Genomic DNA, 16,568 nt, shown 5'->3' on the forward strand with positions numbered 1-16,568 from the left:
TTTTAAGTTCCATCGGACCCTGAAAATCTGTGAGGTCCAGAAGATGAGAGATAGTGAAACATGGATAGAGGCTTTAAGGAAAGAATTGACCCAGCTGAACAAAGAATTAGTTATATTAATAATTAGTAAGCAAAACAAATCTAAATCATGGGAAAATGACATAAAGAGGCCATCAAGAAGAAAAAATAATGGTTCTATTATCTGTTTATATAGTATATTTTTGGATAATAAGAATATTACATGAAAAGGTAAAAACTTGCAAAATAGACACCATAATGAAAGATGTAAGAAGGATTTATATTATGTTTTTTATTTTTTAGATTCTTAATATGGTAGATGACACTGATTTTTTTTTTTATCAATATCATGAGGGGAGCATATTGGTGTTTATCATTCTTTTTTTTTTTTTTTTTTTCTCCATACTGTTGTTGTCTGGTTCTGGTTTCAGGGTAATGCTGGCTTCATAAAATGAGTTGCAAGGTATTCCCTCTTTTTCTGCTTTCTCGAAGTGATTACGTAGAATTGGTATTTTGTCTTTTCAATATGTTTTGTAGAATTCTACAGTGAAGCCATCTGGGCTTAGAGGTACCTTTTTCAGAAGAGTGTGTGTTTGTTTAGAACTTGATTTCACCTTCTTTAGTAGTTATGGGACGTATCTGGTTATTTGTTTCATCTTAGTTAACTTTCAGTTTGTAGTTTTTAAGGAGTTGCTGCATTCCATTTGAGTTGTCAAATTTATATGTATAGAGTTGTTAATTGTATTAGTTTATTATACTTTTAGTGTTAGCAGGTTCTATAGTTATATTCCTTTTTCATTCTTGATTTTTTTATCCTTTTTTTGTCAGTCTTGACATGGGTTTATCAATTTTATTGATAGTTTCGAGGAAATTTATTGATAGTTTCGAGGAAGTAGCTCTTGGTTTTGTGGATTTACTGAATTTTTCTGTTTTCAATTTCACTGATTTCTGCTTTGGGTTTAGTTTGCTCCTTTTCCTCTAGTTTCCTTAGGTGGAAACTTATTTGAACCTTTCTTCTTGGTAGTTTAAGTATTCAATGCTGAAATTTCTAAGATTTTCTTTGGAAGCCTACACATTTTGTTGTAGTTGTCTTATATAGTACATCTATATTAAAGTGTCTCAAAACATGTTGTAATTTTTACTTTCACTATTAAATACATTTTAACTGAAAAAGAAAAGCATAATACATTACATTTTCCCATATATTTACCATTTTTTCTCTCCTTTTATTCCTGATAGTTCATATTCCCTTGTATGATTTTTTTCTTTTTGGAATATCTTTCTTTAGCAATTCTTATATAGCAGCTCTGCTGGCTGTGGATTCTCTTAGGTTTTTTTTTTTTTTTTTTTTTTTTTTCCGCTTGAGAATGTCTTAATTCAGCTTTAATTCCAGAAGGATATTTTCGCTGGATATTGGATTGATAGTTCTTTTTTTCAGCACTTCAAACATGACTCTTCCCTCTGGTCTTCTTGGTTTCTGTTGAGAAATCCACAGTCATTTGAGTCATGTTCCCTTTTAGTTAATTTATAGTTTTACTCAGGCTCCTTTCAAGATTTTTCTGTGTTTTTAGCCTTCAGCAGTTTATATGTGTCTGGGCATTGAATTCTTTGGGCTTATCCCATTGGGGATTCACTGAACTGTAGGCTTATGTGTATATAAAATTTGGGACCTTCTAGCCATTACTTCATCAAATATTTTTTTTTCAGTACCACACTCTTAGTTCTCTACTTCTAGAACTCCAACATTATGAGTGTTAAATGTCTCATTATTGCCTACAGGATCCTGAGGCTCTGTTCAGTTTTTTCACATTCTCTTGCTGGTTTTCAGGTTAGATACATTTTTATAGATCCATCATCAAGTTCAGTGGCTCTTTCAGATGTCATCTCCATAATCCTGAGCCCAATCATGGATTTTTAAGAAAAAATTTTGTCGTTGTATTTTTCACTTTCAAAAGTGTTATTTGATTTTTTTGTATCTTCTGTGTCTTTGCTGCATTGGTCTATCTGTTTGTTACAAAAGTATTTGTCTTTTCTTGCAGGAGCATTTTTATAATAGTTGGTTTAATGTCTTAATCAGTTTCAAATCTGTATAATTTTGGCACTGGTGTCTTGAATTAGTATGGTGCATTTGTTACAATTTATTATCTGAAGTCTAGTTTACATTAATGTTCACTTATATAGTACAGTTTCATGGGTTTTTACAAATGCATGATGTCATGTATCCACCATTATAGCATCATACAGAGTAGTTTCACTGCCCTGAATTTCCCCTGTGTTCCATCTATTTATCTCTCTGCCCTCTGTCCCTAAACCCCTGGCAACTACTGGTCGTTATACTTTTTCCAGAATGGCATAGAGTTGGCATCATACATTATGTAGCCATTTCAAACTGTCTCCTTTCATTGAGTAACATGCATTTAAGTTTCTTCTATGTCTTTTCATGGCTTAATGTCATATTTATTTTTATTGTTGAATAATGTTTTATTGTGTGATTAGACCATGGATTGCTTATCCACTCACCTGTTGAAGGGCATCTGCATTTTTCTAGTTTTTGACAATTATGAATAAAGCTGATATAAACATCCATGTGTAGATTATTGTGTGGACATAGAACCTAGGAGTGTGAATCCTGGGTCATATAGTAAGACTGTATTTAGCTTTTTAAGAAACTGCTAAACTGTCTTCCAAAGTGGCTGTACCATTTTACATTTCCACCAGCAATTAATGAGTTTCTATTGCTCCACATCCTTGTCAGCATTTGGTTTTGTCAGGGTTTTGGATTTTAGCCATTGTAATAAATATGTAATTGTATCTTGTTTTAATTTGCAATTCCCTGATGACATATGATGTTGAGCATCTTTTCATATGCTTATTTGCCATCTGTATATCATCTTTGAGGAGGAGTCTGTTTAGATCTTTTGCTTGTTTTTAAGTAGGTTAATTTTCTTATGATTGAATTTTAAGAATTCTTTGTATATTTATACAAGTCTTATTTATCAGGTATGTGTTTTGCAAATATTTTCCCCCAGACTGTGGGGGAAAATGACTGGGGTCATTTTTTTCATTCTCTGTATGGTATCTTTTGCAAAACAGAAATATTTAATTTTAATGAAGTCCAGTTTTCTTTTTCATAGATTATGCTTTTGATGTTGTATCAAAAATTAGTGATACATGATGTTGTATTTAGAAACACATCACATCTAGGTCACCTAGATTTTCACCTATGTTATATTCTAGAAGTTCTATAATTTTGTGTTTTACATTTAGGTCTGTGAACCATATTGAATTAATATTTACTAAGCTCAGTGTCAACTTTCATTTTTTGCATATGGATTTTCAATTCCAGTACTGTTTGCTAAGGAGACTATCCTTGTGTTGAATTGCCTTTGCTCCTTTGTAAAGATCAATTGACTGTATTTTTGCAGGTCTGTTTCTGGACTCTATTCTGATCTGGTGATCTATTTATCTATTCTTTTGAAACTATTACACTTTCTTAATTATTGTATCTTTGTAGAACGTGTTGAAGTTGGGTGATGTCAGTCCTCTGAATTTGTTCTCCTTCAGTATTGTGTTGACTGTTTTGGGTCTTTTTCCTTTCCACGTAAACTTTAGGATCAGTATAGTATGTTGATATCCACAAAATAAACTTATTGGTATTTTGACTAGAATTGTGTTGAGTCTATAGAAGCTGGGAAGAACTGACATCTTAAGAATATGAGTCTTCTTTCCATGAATGGGATATATCTATCGACATATTTAGATCTTTGATATCTTTCACAAGACTTTAATAGTTTTAGTCATATAGATACTGGACATATTTTGTTAGATTTATACATATTTTTTGCTGCTTTTTTCCATCTTTGTTGGGGTACAGTTAACAGAAAATTGTAGTATATATAAAGTGGAGAATGTAATGATTTGATATAATTTGAAATTGTGAAAGGGTTCCAGCAATTTAGTTAATTAACACAGCCATCACTTCACATATTTACTTTGTCCTTTTTTGTGTGAGAACACTCAAGTTCAACTCTCTTAATACATTTCAATTATACAGCACAGTATTATCAACCTTAGTCACTATGTTATACATTAGATCCTCAGACCTTATTCATCTTACAACTGAAAGCTTATATCCTTTTACCAACCCATCCCTGTTCTACTTTCTAGCAGCCCCTGGTAACAACTACCATGTTGCTTTGTTTCTATGAGTTCAACCTTTTTTTTTTTTTTTTTAAGATTCCATGTATCAGTGATACCATGTAGTATTTATCTTACTCTGACTTATTTCAGTTAGCATAATGCTCTCCAGGTTCATCCATGTTGTCACAATGGCAGGGTTTCCTTCTTTTTAAAGACTAAATAGTATTCCATAGTGTGTGTATCATTCATCCATTTACACATATGTTGTTTCCATATGTTGGCTATTGTTAAAAATGCTGTAAGGAACAAGAAAGTGTAGATGTCTCTTCAGGATAATGATTTTGTTTCTTTGAATATATACCAAGAAGTGGGATTGCTAGATCATTTGGTAGTTCTATTTTTAATTTCTTGAAGAACCTCTACATTGTTTTCCATCATGTTTATTCCAGTTTACATTCCTACTTGAGAGTGTACAAAGGGTTCCTGTTTGTTACCTCTTGTCTTTTTGATAAGAGCCTTGCTAACAGGTGTGAGGTAATAGGTCATTGTGGCCTAATTTGCATTGCCTGGTGATTGGTGATGGTGAGTGCTGTTTCACGCACCTGTTGGCCATTTGGATGTCTTATTTGGGAAAAAAAATCTGTCAGATCCTTTGCCCATTTAAAATTTTGGTTATTTATTCTTCTGCTGTTAGGTTGTATGATCCTTGAATATTTTGATACTGAATATGTGGTTTGCAGATGTTTTCTCTCATTGCATAGGCTGCCTTCTCATTTTATTGACGGTGTTCCTTTGCTGTGTAGAAGTTTTTTAGTTTGACATAGTCTCAGTTACATAATTTTGCTTTTATTGCCTTTGCTTTTTGGTGTTAAATCCAAAAGAAATTATTATGAGGGAAAATATGAAGGATCTTACCTGCTATGTTTTCTCTAGGTCTTTTATGGTTTTAGGTCTTACCCTCAAGTCTTTAAATCCATTCTGAGTTGATTTTTCTGTACAGTATAATACAGGGGTCCAATTATACAATACAATTAATTATTTTTTATGTGGCTATCTAATGTTCCCAGCACCATTTATTGAAGAGCCTGTTCTTTCCCTATTGTATATTCTTGGCTCCTTTGTCAAAACTTAATTGACCATGAATGCATGGATTTGTTTCTGGGCTGTCTATTTTGTACCATTGATTTATGTGTCTGTTTTTATGCCAATATCATACTATTTTGATTATTATAGCTTTGTAGTACAGTTTGAAATTGGAAAGTATGATTCCTCCAGCTTGGTTCTTCTTTCGCAGTATACTTTGGCCATTCAGGGGTTTTTGTGGTTCCATACTAACTTTAGGATTTTTTTTTTTTTCTGTGAAAGATGCCATTGGAATTTTGATAGGGATTACATTGAATACATAGATTGCTTTGGGTAGTATGAACATTTTAACACTGTTAATTTTTCTGATCCACGAGCATATACTATCTTTCTATTTACTGTGTCTTCTTCCATTTCTTTCATCAATGTTTTAAGGTTTCCAGTGTACAGATCTTTCACATCCTTGGTTAAATTAATTCCTAAATAATGCATTTTTGATACTATTGTAAATGATATTGTTTTCTAAATTTTTTTTCTAATACCTCATTGCTATTGTATAGAAACATATTGATTCTTTGTATATTGATTTTGTATCCTGGAGTCTTAAGGGTTTTCTCTATAGAAAGTCATCGACAAACAGAGATAATTTTACTTTCTTCCCAATTTGGATGTCTTTTATTTCTTTTTATTGCCTAATTTTTCTGGCTAGGACTTCAATACTATGTTGAATAAAAGTGGCGAGAGTGGGCATCCTTGTCTTGTTCTTGATCTTAAAGGAAAAGCTTTCAACTTTTCACTATTGAGTATGATATTGGATGGGGGCTTCTCATACTTAGTCTTTATTATGTTGGGATATGTTCCTTTTATACAGTTTTTTTGAGTTCTTGATCATAAAAGGATTTTTGAATTTTGTTGAATGCTTTTTCTGCATCTATTGAGATGATTGTATGATTTTTATTCACTTTGTTAATGTAGTTTATCATATTGATTGATTTACATATGTTGAACCAGCTTTGCATCCCCAAGATAAATCCCACTTGATCATACTGTATGATCCTTTAATGTACTGTGGAATTTAATTTGCTAAATAGTCTGTTCAGTATGTTTATCAGGGATATTGGTCTGTAATTTTCTTGTAGTGTCTTTGTCTGGCTTGATCTTTTCTGTTGTCTGTCTAGTCTGTTTCATTTATTTCCACTCTGATCTTTACTTACTTTTTCTAATGATTTTGAGTTTCCTTTGTTCTTTTTCTTGTTCTGTGAGTTGTAAAGTTAGGACATGCTGAATTTTTTCTTTTTTCTTAGTGTAGAAGAAAATTATTATGAACTTCCTTCTTGGAACTACTTTTGTTGTAACTCATAAGTATTGATATATTGTGTTTCCATTTTCATTTGTTTCAAGTTACTTTTTGGCTTTTAAAAATTTTCTTCTTTGAGCCATTGGCTGTTCAGGAGTATGTTGAATCTCTACATATTTGTGAATTTTACAATTTTTCTTTTGTAATTGATATTTCATACCATTGTGGTCAGAAAGGATACTTGATATGATTTCAGTTTCTTAAATTTAAGACTTGTCACCTAACATGATCTGTCCTAAAGAATGTTCTATGTGTGGTTGAGAAGAATGTGTATTCTGCTGCTTTTGATGGACTGTTCTGTGTATGTCTGTTTGGTCCCTCTTGTATAACATATAATGTAAATCCTATATTTCCTCATTGATTTTCTATGCAAATGATCTATCTGTTGTTGAAAGTAAGGCATTGAAACCCCCTACTATTATTGTATTGCTGACTATTTCTTCCTTTAGATCTGTTAATATTTACCTTATATATTTAGGTGCACATATGGATTTATACATATTTACAATTGTTACATCCTCTTAGTGAACTGATCCCTTTATCATTATATAATGATCTTCATTGTCTCTTGTTACAGTTTTTGGTGTAAAGTATATTTTGTCTGAGATAAATGTAGCTTCCCCTGCTTTCTTTTGGTTCCCATTTATGTAGAACATCTTTTTCCACTCCTTCACTTTCAATCTTGTATGTCCTTGAAGCAGACGCAAATCTCTTGTAGACATCATATGGTTGGGTCTTATTTTTTCATCCATTCAACCATTCTGTCTTTTGATTGAAGATCTTAATGCATTTACATTTAAAGTAAATTGATAGATATGAAAGTTTTTGGTAATTGTTTTCTGGTTGTTTTGTAGTTTCTTTGTTGCTTTCTTCTCTTGCTCTCCTCCCTTGTGATTTGATGATTTTTTCATAGTCATGTGCTTTAATTTCTTTATCTTTTGTGTTTTTGCTTTGGAGTTATCATAGAGCTTACATGAAGCATCTTATGCTTCTAACAGGCTATTTTAAGCTGATAACTTAAATTTGAAAACAGACAAAGACTCTGCATTTTTACACTTCCCTTCTACGCATTTTATGTTTTTGTCAAAATTTACATGGTTTTGTCTCAGATATTCATTGACAAGTTATGTTACAGTTTTTAATACTTTTGACTTTTAACTTTTATACTAGAGTTATAAGTGATTTATCCACTGCTATTGCAATATTAGGATATTCTGAATTTAACTATATATTTACCTTTACCTGCTAGTCTTATACTTTTATATATTTTATATATTTTCATTTAATTTTATTTTCATATTTCATTTAATTTATTTTCATATAATTTTCATTTAATAATTAGCATTCTTTTGTTTTTGCTTGAGAACTCCCTACCTTAGCTAGTTTCTGAATCTCTTTCAGAAGGAATTACTCTGTGTGGCTGTACACTTGGTCGATCCTTGAGTGGAGGGGAGTGCAGGAATTTCTTATGCCATCTTAGGTACTCCCTTGGTTTCTTAAAATAAAAATTTTAATAATATAATTTTTTTTCATGTACTAATTCATTATTCATTCATCAAATTTTTAATGACTGCCTACTAGGCCCTATTATAGGTGCTTGGGATACATCTAAATAAAATATTTCTGTCTTTGTGAAGATTACATTCTATCAGAGAAAAATGAGCAATAAATATGCACTTTAACTGCATCCTAACTAATTTAAATACTATATTTTAAATATTATTTAGTCCTTTGTATTTTCTAATTTCCATTGTGATTTCTTCTTTGACATAGGGACAAGGCATTAAGGCCACAGAATGTAGCCTTAATAACCCTAATTCCTTGATATTTGATGAAACCTGCTTTCTAGGTAAAACTATGGGCAGTTAAAAAATGTTTTATGTTAGTTTGAAAAGAATGTATATTCTTTCATTGTTATTTTTAATGTGGCCTTTAGATAAAAACTGTGTTGTTTCAATTTGTTTTTGTCTGTTTGCCTATACATTATGGAGTTGCATTTAAAGTCTTTCATAATTTTTATTACTCTGCCATTTTTTTCTTGGAATTCTGCTGGTTTGGGACATATATTATGAAGGTACATTATCAGATGCTTTAAAGTTCATAATTTTTGTTTTTCTTTTGAATCATTTCTTTTATGATTGTGCTAAACTAACTTTATATCTAATTCTTCTTTCTTAGATTTACGTAATTTTGAAAATATATATTACAGCCTTCTTTCAGCTAATTTTGGGTAGTTTTTTATTTTTATCTTTTTATTTTGTTTCTCTTCACCACCAAGTTTTAGTTGTCTTATAGTTTACATTTATTTATTTATTTATTTTAACAACCTTACAGTTTCTTTCCTTAGCTGGTGAGCTTAGTCTACTCAAATTTATTATGATTACTGGCATATTTTTTCAAATGTAAGATGCTACTGATTATAAGGTATATCATTTTATATATGTATATTAAGTCTCCATTAGGTGCTTAAAAGTTCAAAATTATCTTCCTCTTGAACTATTCCTTTTATGTTTATGTAAGACCTGCATTATATGTAATACCTAATACTAGCCATTAAACTATGACACTATACCTGTAAAATAGTCTTACATATGGAACACCTAGTTTCATCTCATTCATATCTAATGAATATTTTTTCCACTAATAGCTAATTTATACTCCATTCCTCTGTTTTGGGCTGGTTAATTAGTTAATTTTTCTATATATACAAATCATATGACAATTAAACTTAACATGTAATACTACCAGCAGTGTACATGGTTCAGTTGAAGTGAAGGAAAATAGACACCTGGGACTGAGTTTGTATCTGCACAGGCAGTGTCAACTGTCGTAACTATTAACAGCAACTGTAAGATGTCTTCAGTTATAAGATGCATTCAAATTTCAGAGATATTAAAATATGAAAAAATATAGTTAAAATTGATATATTCAAGTATTTTATTTCTATTATATTTTCTGTTTTCTATTTATTCTGCCTTTTTTTTTTTTTTTGAATCTGTTCTTTCCCTGTTTTCTATTAGATTTTTTGGATTTTCTTTTTTCTTTTTTTATCTACTGATTTTGAATTTTATGTCTATTATTTTAGCGGTTACTTTTAACCTATCAATATACTCTCTTGGTTTAACCAACTGTGAAACTAATTGAGGTCTTTCCTTTTCTCCTGGATAAATACTTGGGCATTGCAACACTTTTAACTCTAGTCGCTATACTCCTATCTCATACATTATTTTTGTCAATGTTTTCCATGCACCTTCTAGATTGTTCTAGATTGATAATTGTTTTCTCTCAACATATGAACATAATAGTATTCAATTGTTTTCTGATTCCCTTGTTGCTATTGAGAAATCTGTTGTCACTTCATCTATCTTTTGTATGTAATCTAATCTTTCCTATTGACTTCCTTCTTAGAACTTTGTCATTAATGTTCTTTGACTGTGGTGGGCTGAAGTTCAGATTTATTACTTATCTTGTTGGGGGCTTGAAATTCTTAAATCTGAAAATTCATGACTTCCAATTCATGATTTGAAAGTTATCAAACATTTATTCAAAAGTACCTGTACTTCATTCTTTCTCTTCTCTAGCTCTGGAACTTTTGTTAGGAAATTGTTTTTCTGTCACATATTCCCTTCGTGTTTCATAATCTCTTCTTCATATTTTATGTCTCTTTATTTCTGTGTGCTGAATTCTGGGTTATTTCCTCAGGTCTAATCTGGTTCCCTAATTCTCTTTATAGCTTTATCTAATCTTTTTTTTTTTCCTGTTCATTAGGTTTGAAATATTAATTATTATATATGTATTGCATATATTGATATAAAGAAAAGTGCATATAACATATATGTATTTTGTCAAAAAGCTATAACTGATAACAAAACACTCACAATCCCATCCAGGCCAAACATACAATATATCATAACATAATCAGCACTCCAGTAGTTCCAGCACCTCTTTGCTCCCTTGTAGTAGTAACACACCGTCTAGACTATTTATGGTTTTTATTTTATTATTTTTCACTATAGTATATATATGTACCCATAAATGAGTATAATTTGTGAGTTTTAAATTTATATAGATAGAATCGTAAGTATGCCTTCTGTTTTACATGGTTCCTTTCATTCAACAATATGTCTTCAATATATATCTATGTTACTATAGTGTCTGTAGTTCATTCATTTTCTTTGCTGCAAAGTATTCAATACTGTGACTGTAATACATTTTGTTAAACATTCTACTGGAGATTTGGTTAGTTTCCATTATTTGGCTGTTCCAAATTCAAGTTTACTCCCAGATTTCCACTTGAAGTTCTTAACGTATTCCCTGTTCTTGGTCAATATCTCTTAGATCTCTGATGCTTTTTGAATTACAACCAATTTGTTTACTTGTCTTCATACTGCATTTCATATTATTTCTTGTGTTATTGATACCTTTCTTTGTGTCTTTTATCACTTTAAGCATACATTCAATCTGTATGGGAGGTTTTAAGTTTCTTGGGGTTTATGCCTTTTGTTTTCTCTCCTGTTTGTAATTTTGGATCATTAACTCATCTTTAGCCATGCTTTATCTCTGATAATCCTGTGGGTCCAGTATGTCCCTTGAAGGAGATTAGTTTTTTGCTTTTGCCAGGTGCTCTGGATTATTAATTGATTTTGAGTTCCTGTACCACACTGGTGTAAATTTAAGCCTCAAATTCTTGATGGCTGCTTTGGGATGATAAATTATCAGGACTCTACTTTTTCTTATACTTAGGGTTTCTGCTAAGACAAGATTTGTTTGTTTGTTTTCTTTTTTCTTTGTGTGGTAGATTTTTTCCGTCTCTCTCTCTCCCTACTCTGCACCCCTCTCTCCCTCTCTCCCGCTTTCCCTGTCTCCCTCCTGTCTTTCCTCCCCCTTTCTCCTGCTCCATCTCCCTATTTCTTTCTCTCTTTTTTTTTTTTTTTTAATGCTCCACACTACTAAGGATGTAGCACTTTGAAAATTCTGACTTTGTGTGTCCATCTTAACTTCAAATTTCTGCCTCTTGCAGGTCCAAAGACTTGTCATTTTGCCAAGAGAGTTTTAGCACTCAAATCCTTGGTTACGCAGCGTGGGCACCCTCCTCCAGGGCTGCAGCATGGCCTCGAACATCAGTGCTCACTTACATCTCCTTCTTGGTTTTAGGCTTCTCTGGTCTTTGGCTTCCTCGCCTTTTTGTTTGTTTGTTTTTTTACAGATCAACTCTGCATTTGTAAGAAAGTTTGGTTTATTATATTCAGTATTCTGATTATTTTATAGAGGAAGTTTTTTGGTTTAGCTAGTATGCTAGTCTATTGACATTCTTTTAGACTCCATCATATTATAGTTTTTCCAGTTGCCTTCTATGAAAGTCTTTGGTTGCCAGTGTTAGAAACTCAAATGAACTTAAACAAAAGGGGGATTTATTAACTCTTGTAACTGAGAAGTGCGGGCCTTTTCTGGCTTTAGATATGGGCAGATCCAGGGCTTCTGCAGTGTCACTAGGGCTCTTTCTCTCTCTCTGCCTTAACCCTACATTCCTCAGTTCTGGATTTTATTTTCAGGCTTTATTTTCCATTTATCTGGGGAAAATTATCTGCTATTTCTAGAACTTTGGTATCCTTACAGCTTATGGTCTGTCTTGTGTTACTTAGCACTTAACATTAAATGCTAGGGAAGACTTTTATATGCCTAGTTGGGGCACTTTTCCCTTTGTGAACTGGTTATGGTGGCCAGTGGGCTTATACATTCCAGTTAGGCAGGCTTGGTCATGTGCCCGACTCTGGAATGTAAGGGAGAGTACACTGTGATAGGCAGGCCTACCAGGTCTACAGGATAGAGGGAGGTTTCATTCCTCAAAGAAAAACTCAGATGAGGTTCCCAATGCATAGAAAAGAAATGCTAGGAAGGTAAGTATCATATATGTGTACAGTTCTTTCCTTACCGGGTCTTCAGACCTCTAATCAAAAATTTAATTGAAGATGTGAGACTACTGTACTTTCAACACTATCACTGTCTGTGATTGATCATTCTTCTCAACCCCCAGTAGGTAAGTCAGCTGTAACCTACCAGACTAGATCCCTTTCCCTCCATGGTTAAGTCCTATCAGTTTCACTTTCCGAAATCTCTGGAATTGCTCATTTTCCTTTATGTACCGTTGATACTGTAGTCCAATCTATAGTCCTCTCTTCTCTGATCTTTCAAAATTAAATCCTTACTGATATGTCTCTGTCTACTCTGGTTCCCCTTCTGTCTGTTCACACTGTAGTATAACAATCTGCTCAGAATGCACATCTAATTATGTGTTTCTTATCCTACAACTACACCTCAAGCTTTTAAAACCTTTCATGGACAGAAATTATTAGTCAGATTTGCATCTGGCCCTTCACCATGTCTCTATTCTTGCTCAAGCATTGCCTTTCACATAGATTAAATTATACATTCTCATAGTACCATCTACCTCTCCCTTTAACATTTATTATAATTACAGTTTTACACTCCTGTATGAGTATTTGATGAATGTCTGATTTTTCTACTAGACTATGAAAGCAGATAGCACGTCTGTTTTCTGTCATCATTTAATTTCACTAGCTAGGATATGATTTGGCTTACAGTAGAAAATAAATATTTGTTTAATTAATTAACTGATTGATTACTATAAAGAGACCTCCGTGGTAACTAGGGCAATTTATTTGTTCAAGATCCATCTCCAAGAGCTTTCTAGTCAATTGATTTTAGATTTAGGCCCTCCAATATAATCTGACTTGAAAGTTTATACAGAATATTGTGTAGCTATCAAGTGACAAGTGTGGGGATATTTCAAGTATATGTCCACACACGATTATGTTCATTTGAAATAATATGAAAGGAAGATTCAGATTATAAAGTGGTAAAGATATACTGATTGAAATCAGCAAGGAATAGGACATTGGACTGATTGTATATCTTTTTTCCCATTTGCAACATAGTAAGTTATTTAGCTAGTTGAAACCCCCATTTCCTTTTTGTGCTTTTCTGTTTCTTATGTACTGTTGGGTTTAAAAATTTATTTGCTGCTATGGCTACTTGCTTTCAGACAAGAAGCAGGGAGTTTCTACCAACTTCTACTTTAGGAAGCAAAGACCATTGCCTAGAGTCAGTACTGACTGAGTTGACCAGAGTTAGGGCAGCCCTGTTTCTTTCCAGCCTTGGGTACCATACTGATAAAAATAGTTTGCAAGGGGTGCAAATAGGGTGCAAGGAGGGGCTTTTCTCTTCCTTTCTTCTATACTAGGATTGGACCTCTTCCTCTTTATATACTTTCTTTAGTTTTTCCTTCCTTAGACATGGATAATCCACTCTTCCTGAAGTTTCCTTGGGACTACTGCATGGGTGAAAATGAAATGACTTTATATGAATAAAGATGAAAAGAAAAATTTAATTGATATAAATAAGTTGAGTTTCTTTCTTACTGTAAAATGGTCTGGGTTCACAGTTTATATCTAATAGCAACTAAAATTGAAGTGATCTCTTCAACTGGCTAACAGCATTGCTTACATCAAAGTTTTGGAGATTGGTTAACAGAATTGTGCATGAGTTGGCTTAACTGTCAAATAGAATTTATATACTTTAGTAAATTTATAATGTATTTTTTATATCTATTAAGAGAATTAACAAGAGAAAATAAAAATTGATAGAGTTAGGAGGAAAAGAAAAATGTTAGAAGTAGCGATAAGAAGACAGCATTTTGATAAGTATACTGAAAATATACCTGGAGAATTTGATCTTCTTAATCTAAGTGCTGGTTTTCAATACTAGTTTGACCCTTTTTTTTTCCCCTTTCGCTTTCCTTTAAACATCATTCTAACACTTAACTCAGTGCCTTGCCTATTCTGGCCTCTTGATAAATAAATACCGGCTAATTGAATGATAAAGGAATAAATGGATGAAGATTGAATAGAAGAGTGACAAAATTATAGACTTTCACAACACAGTAGACACGTTAACTTCTCTTAATTAAGATTTGAAAATTAATCTTTAATAATTTAGATAATGTAGATGAAAGAATTGATTTGATTTAAGAATTTGAACCATGGAATTTTCAGAAGTTGGATTACAGTATCTAAAATGCAAGTGGTAAATAATAAGATGAAGTATGATAACTTGAAATTTAAATGAGCTGATGTTATGAGATACACAATCTTTAATTTAGGAATAATTGATTTTAATTTAGCAAAATTGAATCAGTGGATTTTTACTATATATTATTTATTGGATTCAAGACAATATATCTAGAAAATATTTTCCCCTACATTTGGATCTATATGATTAATATCATCTATTGGTGTCTATGTTTAAATACGGTTTATGGTAAAAAGTATGGGCTGTGGTGTCAGATTTGAGTTTCAAATCCCAATCTGCTACTTCTTAGCAAATTATTCAACTTGTTAAACTTTAGAAGGATCTTGTATAAAATGGATGAGACCTACTGTAAGAGGTTCTTAGCACAGGATCTGGGATATTGTAGACATTCAGTATGTGAGAACAGCTATTTTTTTTACTCACTGTCTCTTGTTCTGCAGCTTTCCCCACAAATAAACCAGATAAAGATGCAAGACATGTAATAAAAGTGGTAAGTGTTGCTTTTAAATTTGTGTTTCACATATATTTGACTTTTTTATTTTCTGCTTTATTCATATTATTTTTGTGAAAAAATGTTTTTCACCTTAGTTTTACTTATCAATACACCTAATATTTTCATATTATTAAAATGTAAAGGCTGGAGAATCTTGTCCTTCTGTGTTGACATTTATCATCCTTGTATCTTACCTACCTGTCTTATCACTCTCCCTCTTATTTCCTCTCTGCTCTAGATGGTGAAGTCCTTAAAGGCAGGGATGAGGTTTTATTTTTGTTTGTATCCCCTCTGCCTAGTACAATGAATGAAATATAGGAGATACTCATTAAAGGTATCATGTATGAATGAACCACCAGGGTAGTTTGCAGTGTACCCACCCTGATGTACATGTTGGTACACGTTGGGTGTCTGTGTATGTGTATAATTCACAGTGCTTTTAGGAAGTTCTTTCCATAAGATTGCTTTCATGTGTAAAACTGTATAGAGGTAGCTTTATAGTATGTGAAATTTAAAACTGAGTTTCTTCAAGTTTATTTAATACTTTCCTGAGTTTTTTTTTAGTGGAAATCTGGTGCCTGTGTTTTATGATAAATGATTCAAGTACTATTATATATTGCATATGTATACATATTTTCACAGTTGAAATACCAATTCTGCCTTTAAGATTTTTTTCTAATAAAATTAGTTGTTCTTTTCTTTTATAGGAATATCAAGAAAATGGCCCATTATTTTCAGAACTTAAATTTTATCAAAGAGCAGCAAAAAAAGACTCTAGTAAGTAGAATTAGCAAAGTTAGCTACTTCCATATATATGTTTACTAAAATGGGTGTTAATATTTTTGTCTTTTTCTGGCCTTATGGAAAATTCTTTTCAATTAGAAATTTTTATTGTAAAATGATACAGTTAACTTATATAAAAACAAGACAGATGAAAACTTGAAGTTAGTTGTAGATGGATATCAGATGTAAAAACTACCAGTTAGAGGATTTCAATGTGAAATAAATATAAGCAGAGCTAAGAAGAATAAAAACATTTTATAAATACTACGTGATACAGGTGGACTAAGTAAAAGTTAAAGGAAGCTGATATGAGTAACGACTATATAGTCAAAGTCCTTTACATTATGTTTAGGAAAAAGAATGATGAGTCTAGCCTCAATAATTGACTTTGTTTTCTTTAATAAAACCTTCTAAACATTAAGACTGTAGTCTTTACTAACTGCTTAAACTATGCCAAGGTGACAAGTAGAATGCATTAAACTCATTGTTTATCAGTAGAGCTGTCTTCAACATTAAACATATATGGAAGAAAGGTGAAAAATTAAATAAGCTACTTGATTGTTTAAGTGAATTTGATCTTTTAAAA

General features: G+C 32.0%; 1 protein-coding gene across 3 annotated transcripts in view; it reads left to right on the top strand.

Annotated features, from left to right (window-relative positions):
• VRK2 (VRK serine/threonine kinase 2) overlaps nucleotides 1-16,568 on the top strand; it is a 95,660-nt gene that overhangs the window by 15,224 nt on the left and 63,868 nt on the right. For all 3 annotated transcript variants that reach the window (XM_032497591.1, XM_032497592.1, XM_032497590.1), the window contains exons 3-4: nucleotides 15,147-15,196; nucleotides 15,907-15,976. In XM_032497591.1, the coding sequence (XP_032353482.1) occupies nucleotides 15,147-15,196; nucleotides 15,907-15,976 (120 nt within the window). The remainder of the gene's footprint in view (nucleotides 1-15,146; nucleotides 15,197-15,906; nucleotides 15,977-16,568) is intronic.

The sequence above is a fragment of the Camelus ferus genome, chromosome 15 (genome assembly GCF_009834535.1).
Source record: "Camelus ferus isolate YT-003-E chromosome 15, BCGSAC_Cfer_1.0, whole genome shotgun sequence".
NCBI classification, from domain to species: Eukaryota; Metazoa; Chordata; class Mammalia; order Artiodactyla; family Camelidae; genus Camelus; species Camelus ferus.